This window comes from Galeopterus variegatus, unplaced genomic scaffold (genome assembly GCF_000696425.1).
Source record: "Galeopterus variegatus unplaced genomic scaffold, G_variegatus-3.0.2 Scaffold2641, whole genome shotgun sequence".
NCBI lineage: Eukaryota > Metazoa > Chordata > Mammalia > Dermoptera > Cynocephalidae > Galeopterus > Galeopterus variegatus.
The window spans coordinates 128877-136183 of record NW_007728752.1 but is presented as its reverse complement, the minus strand read 5'-3'; the positions used below and the strand labels follow the sequence as shown (position 1 = coordinate 136183).

Sequence of the window (7307 nt, the reverse complement as noted above, 5' to 3'; positions counted from 1 at the left end):
GACACATGAAAAAATGCTCAACATCACTTAGCATTTGGGAAATGCAAATCAAAACCACACTGAGATACCATCTCACTCCACTTAGGACGGCTAATATCCAAAAGGCTGAGAATGATAAATGCTGGTGAGGTTGTGGAGAAAAAGGAACTCTCGAAAAAAGAAAAATACCTCATTTATATGGAAAGTACATAGAATCAGATTTGCCTTTATTTTAAAGCTGCTGTCTAACCCAAAGAAGAATTTTTTATTCATTGGATACAATATAATTAATGTTAGAATTATATAATTATGATATGCATATTTGATGCTCTATTATTAGGCACATACACATTGAGGATTGTTATATCTTGGTGAATTGGCTTTCATCATTATATAATTTCCCTTTTAATCTCTACTAATGATATTCTTGTCTTTAAGCCTTCTTTGTCTGAAATTAATATAGCCACTTATTTTCTTATGATTAGTGTTTATATAGTATGTTTTTTTTTTTTCATCCTTTTACTGTTAACTTATGTGTCTTTAGATTTACAGGTGTATCACTCTTTTAAACAGCACATGATTGGGTCTTACTTTTTATCCAGTCTGAAAATCTCTGCCATTTAACTGGAGTTAATGACATTTGCATTTAATGTAAATCAGCTTTATTCTTTGAAGATTGTTCATTTAGCTTTTTTAGGGTGCCTCTTAGAATAAAGTAATCTGTACTCTAGATTAAAATAGCCTTACTTCTAAAGCATGGCCTACTGAGAATTCAAGTGAATGCTTATGTTCAATGAGTTTATCCACTGGCTGATTGGAACTATATTATCCCTCAGTCTGTTATGACTTCTAAAATGTCTGTTCAATTTATAGCTCCTGGATAGTTTTTCACTGCCACATCTATGAGATCTTGCTCCGCACAGCACAGTTTAGTATTTACCCAAACACTCAGGAAGACACTTGGATTTCTACACCCCCTTTCTTGAAATTCTCTCCTCTCTAGTATTCTGTCTTGAAAATTTCAGTTGCCACAGCAGCTCCAAATTCATATCTCCATCTTATCAGCTCATTACAGTACTACTGTGTACTGTTTGGGTCCCACCTTTCTGAACCATAGTCTGGAATGTTTCTCTAGACAGAAACTCACCATTATGGAACTCATGTGTATCTCCCTTCTTTTAAGGATTATAATCCTGCACTTCAGGTGTTGTATAACATCTGAAAACAGTTGTTTCATATAATTTTTCCAGTTTTTAGTTGGTTACAGCAGGAGAGTTAGTCTAGTACCAGTTAATCCATCATGGCCAGAAGCAGAAATTTTATAAAACATATATTTAAAGTCATTCTTTTTGAAAAATAAGGACATAAAGCTATAATACAGAATCATAGACTCTGAATTACGTTAGAGAAATAATCTAATCCAACACATTTGTTTGAAAGATGAGAAAACTAAGATACAGAAGCTCAAGTGCCTTGTAACGGGGGCGACACTGAGGGTTGCGATCCGTTGCCGGACACGGAAAAAAGACAAAAAAAATAAAAAAAATAAAAAAATAAAATAAAACATATATTTAAAGTCATTCTTTTTGAAAAATAAGGACATAAAGCTATAATACAGAATCATAGACTCTGAATTACGTTAGAGAAATAATCTAATCCAACACATTTGTTTGAAAGATGAGAAAACTAAGATACAGAAGCTCAAGTGCCTTGTAGCAAATTACATGATGAGTAATCATAAAGTTAGTTCACATCCAGGGTTTTCTCATTCTCTGTCCACTGTTCTTTCCACTGTCATCATCTTTTGAAAATTTCTTCTATGTTTAAAACATAATTTTACATTGTCAAACTTTTTTTATTTTTTAGAACGCTTATCATTTAAACATCCTCACTCCATTTTTTGGTTATGTAAATAGTATTGTTAATCATGCTGTTGACACAGGCATGAACAAAGAATCATTTACAAGTTTGTTTTAGAGTAATTGGCATGCTGTAGAAATATATAATTCCATATAAAATGTTTTAATATAATTGGGTTTTTTGTTTGTTTTTTCAGTTTATTTTCTTTGCTGTCTAAAAAGCACAACAAAGTTCTGGAACAAGCTACACAGTCCTTGAGGGGTTCGCTGAGTTCTAATGATGTTCCTCTACCAGATTATGTAAGTAGTTACCTTATTTTATCAGTAAAAATTTTTCCTTTAATTGTTAAATTTATAAATAACAATACCCCTCTCTTCTCAAAATGACTCTGCTCTTGGTGCCTGAGAATACTATGCAAATGAAAGAGTGATATCTCAAATCAAGGAAAACCTTTTAAGTGATTATTAACAAGTGTTTGAAAAAAATCAGTCCTAAACCACTGATAGTTAATAATTAGGAATCTTAATATCTAAGTCAGGGAACCCACTCAAACTAATTACACAAAAACAAAAAGAGAGATTTTATAGAAAACATGCAAAGGTATCTACTGAACTCAAGTGGAGGAAGTACACTTGGATTTCACAGAGAGTTAACTAGAACTTGAAATTGGAAAGCCATTAAGTTCAGGAATATCCTGTTTCTGTGGCCATTTAGTTTCTGATCTTTGCTCCATTTTGCTTCTGCTTTAATTTTTTGATGTTTTCTATCAGCCACATTTCTCTATTTGATCACTTGGACCTAAAATACCAGCCCCATCCCTTCCCCTTTCTCCCACCAAACTATAACATGTCTTTGTGAGTGGAGTGCCTTTAACTAACTGATCAGAGTCTTGAAGTCTTAATTCTCAATTCCTGGGAAAAAGTATCTAATGGGTTCTGCTCTCATCAGTGTGAGACACTAGTCTTATTAGCTGTGGTCCGTAGAGAACAGCAGTAATTTGGTGCCTTTGTTCCATACACTTAAAGGTGAGAGCTTATTGCCACCTCACCTCAGAGGGTGCTGGTGGAATAGAGTAGAAGCAGTATAGGGCTGAACGTTATGTAATAATAGGAACAAGAATGCATCATGAGTTCCTTTAAGGCATTGCTGCTATCTGACATGAAGTGCTAAAAATTATCTTACTATAAACCACAGAAGCTCATCAGGTTCTAATAAGGACCTCCCTAAATTGCCAGACAGCAATTTAGTGGGTAGATATTTAGAAGTTTATTAAAATATTTTTTTATTGTGAGTTTGAAGTGGCGATGCGTACCAGACAGCTAGAGAGTTGTTTTGCTTGTATCCTGTGGTTTGTTTCATTTCTAAGTAGTCGTGCTGATATGATACTGTGGGAACAGCACCCAGGCCGGATAGTCGCTGATAAAGATAGCTGTGTGCAGCCACAACCTGACTGGTGCAGTTTATTTTGTGTATGTATTAAAAATAAGGATATGTTTTTCTTAAAAATAAGGATATGTATTATGTTTTCTGTCATCCCATTAAGGTATTAAATTTGTTATTGAAAAAATATCTTTTAAGATTTTCCTGCTAAGTTGAATATTCTGAACTTTAAGAAAATTAGCATAATAGGTCACTCAGTTCTACACTTGCTATGACTTGTGAATAAGAAAAATATTTCTTTCTAATTGTCCTTGGAAATCTCAGCTGTAGCCAGGGTGGTTCAGTGGGGAATTATGTTTATTAAGAACTTAAACCTGGTTCATCTCTAAATTTTTTTTATACAATTATTATTTGATTTATGTAGTATTTCCGTGTTGTTTGTTTCACAAAAGTGTGTTGTTTGTATAGTCCTGAAGTTAGCCTAACAGCATTCTTTGATCAGAAATCTGTAAAGTTGATATTTCTTTGAGGAAATAGGTCATATTTAATGGTGTTTGCCAATCATGAAGGTAGTTATGCAATGAAAAGACAGTTTGAATCTGTAACAGACTTGTGCATTCTCCTATTGAATTTACAGCTTTTAGAGTTGTGGATTGTTTTCTTTTTACATGAAATTGTCACTAAGTAAAAGTGAATTTCTTAAAGCATCTGCTTTCTAGAAATACTGGGAAAATTCCATTTGGAATCTGTCACTGACAGTCCTTATTTTAACATTTGCATGTATGAGACTTTGCAAATCACAAGATTTTTTAAATGGGTTATGAACTTGAATTTTGTTGCCTTTCTCCAGAGTTAATTGAAGAGGGTGGTTAGCACTAACTGAGTAGTAATGCCAATAACTGTTCCTGCCATGGATCTGGAGTTAATTGAAGAGGGTGGTTAGCACTAACTGAGTAGTAATGCCAATAACTGTTCCTGCCAGTGATTAAAGAAAACAATAGTAACCTTAAAGGTGATTAAAGAAAACAATAGTAACCTTAAAAATAAGCACTGCAGTATGTTCTTCTTTCATGACAACTCTGATTTTTGGTCTTTCCCATTGCTCAAGAAGAAACTGTTATAAGTGATTTGCAACTTTGAAAGCATGTTCTTATTGCCATTCTCTTTTAAATTAGTCATTGACTGGAAAATGAATATGCTCCTTTTTTTTTTCCCCTTCCCTCAAAATTTTACTTGTTAAGTATCCTTGCCAACAACCACATAAGATTCTGTGTCCTGGACTAATGCTTTAGACCACATATTTATTAAATATGGAAAAGGAAAATGAAAGGGTTTTAATGCAGCAGTGGATTCCCAGATGTGTAATTTCTACACCAAGATTGAATGAACTATATTAGAAAAAAGTTTGAATAAGTGCTTAAAAATAAGGATATGTTTTTCTTCTCACTGTAGTACATAGAGTACTTTCAGACTACATAGAGGTTTCTGAGTTTATTAAGAAAATGTTTATCTTTATTATACTACATAATTTACAAGTCAGTTGAGTAACAATGTAGAAAGCAAGTTGCAATTTACGAAACATTAGTATTTAGTACTTTGGTACAACCACGTTTGTCTGAACAGCTCAGGGGAAACCTGAAGCCTTCAACCAAGTTCTAGATAATGAAGAAACTGCCATGGCTGCATAAGGGGAAATAAAACAAAAATTGTATTTCAGTCCTCCATGGGGAGAGAGAATGCCTGCTATAGAGAGTGATGGCTGATTCTGCAGCCTCTATGGAAGCAATACAGGTACTTAGGAGAGCAAGTAAAGTTCAGATGACTTGGCTGTGCTCTGGTGTCTTAATGTCAGGGCTTCTCAAAATTTAACTCAGTGAGTAAAGGGACAGGAGACAATTGTTAAAGGAGAATCTTTCAACAGTTTTAAAAAATAAGAATTAACCTTTCAAACAGCTTTGGTCATATACAACAGAACCTGAATATGGAAAATGAAACTAAGGTGATAAATGAGTTATAGAAGCTTTTTAAACTATAACCATGGTTTTAAAATATGAACATTGTCACTGTGTCATATGACTTTGTTTCCCTGGTTTCTAACAATCATCTTAGCAACTATTCGAGATGAAAAGAATTTAACTTACATTCTAGGTGGAACTATAAGGAACCAAATTATATTGACCTTTGATCATCAAAGAGCTTCTGAATTTTTTGGTAGGACTGACTATACTAACTACAAACAGTAAATGCAAAGGCACAGGCAAAAAGACCCTGGCCAAAAAGAGTCAGGAGACACAATCAGAAAAATCAGTGTAAGTATAAACAATAGCTACAAGTCTATTATTGACTTACTAAGCAAGAGTAATGCTACCAATTGATATGGATATAGGTGTAGCCCATTGGTTTTTAAAGTCACATTTTTACTTTTATACTTTCATGGCTGTGCATTGGAGTTGTCCAGAGACTACATGATGAGTGATTAATGTCATTGCTCTGACAGCTAATAGAATGTGCTTCTATATTTTCAGGTTTTAAATTTTCTTAGTTTCAATTTCTAATATGGTCAATACCAATACATATAATCCACATGAAAATATCATTTTGAGAACATCAGTGATTTGAGAACATCAGTATTAAAGGAGTCTTGAGACCGAAATGTTTGAGAACCATTGGTATATATGATCTATTATACACCCACACATCCACACACGTACATTTAAATATATGCTGTCTTGCGTTCTACAGTTGTGTCATTTGTGTTCTTTTCTCCATTAGTAGGATTGAATGCACTTTGAAGGCATAGACTGTCGTATCCTAAGCTGAAAAGAATTGAGTAATTATTAACCAGTTAATTGATGAGGATGAAACCCAACTCAGCACCTTTGTACACTCTGGCAGGTGTCCTAAATTGAAAAAGAGTCTTAAACCTCAGTCATATGTGTGTGACATACAATTAGAATTATTTGACCACTTTCTTAGTCAAAGATGAGTTTCTATCAGATGGTGGACATGGCTAATTGTTATGCTAAATTATCAAATTTCCTCATTAATTTTTGCATGATGTTTATGTCAAAATTGATTCTTTCGTATTTGAGAGGTAGTCATGGCATTTTTTTCCTTTTAGTTCAATACAAATGGAAGTTTGTCAACCTCTACTTGATCTGCTATAATAGTTTGCAATATTAAATTGTAGCATCCTAAAGAGTAAAAACCTTATATTTGAAATCTATTTTGATCAACTCATGATTGCTTGTCATTATCATTCTATATGAAACCCTAACATATTGCTGACCCTGGAATATGTCATTTATCTCACCTTTTGAGTTGATGGCTCTTATTAATAATTTTATACATTTTTTTAAATCTCTTTTTAGACATTTAGTTGCTTTGGAAATGTAATAGGGAATATCATGACCTGATTCCATATGATGAGAAATTTTAAATTTAGGGATTTTTCTGTCTTTCCCTCCTTTCATTTTAGGTCATTCTATCTTTAAGATTCTTTGTTAGTATTTACTCTTTAATTCAAATCTCAAATTCATTTGATTCAGTAGTTGATGGATAGATAATATTGAAAACTATCTTCACCTGTTTGGTTTGTACAGTGTTTGTGCCTTTACTGAGCCAGTGTTAAAATGCCCTCCTTATGCACATACACATAAATAAATACAGGTGTTCCTCAATTTATGATGGGTTTCATCCCAGCAAACCCGTCATATGTTGAAAACATCCTAAGTTGAAATGTATTTAATATACCTAAACTTCCGAACATCATAGCTTAGCCTAGCCTACCTTAATGTGCTCAGAACACCAATGTTAGCCTAAAGTTGGGCAAAATTATCTAAAACAAAGTCTGTTTTATAATTAAGTGTTGGACATCTCGTGTAGTTTATTGAATCCTGTACTGAAAGTGAAACACAGTGGTTGTGTGGGTACTTGAAGTGCAGTTTCTACTGAATGCATATCACTTTCACACTGTTGTGAAGTTGAAAAATCATTAAGCTGAACCATCATTAACTCTGGGATCATCTGTACAAAGACACATGTACATGCTACTCTTCGTACTTTGTGGTATTCTTTTTTTTTTTTTT

General features: G+C 33.4%; 1 protein-coding gene across 1 annotated transcript in view; it reads left to right on the top strand.

The window, feature by feature from the left end:
- The window catches only part of LOC103598497 (dymeclin-like), a 215632-nt gene that overhangs the window by 165946 nt on the left and 42379 nt on the right, over window positions 1-7307 (top strand). Inside the window, exon 8 of the mRNA XM_008582492.1 lies at window positions 2036-2138. Coding sequence (XP_008580714.1) covers window positions 2036-2138 — 103 coding nt within the window. The remainder of the gene's footprint in view (window positions 1-2035; window positions 2139-7307) is intronic.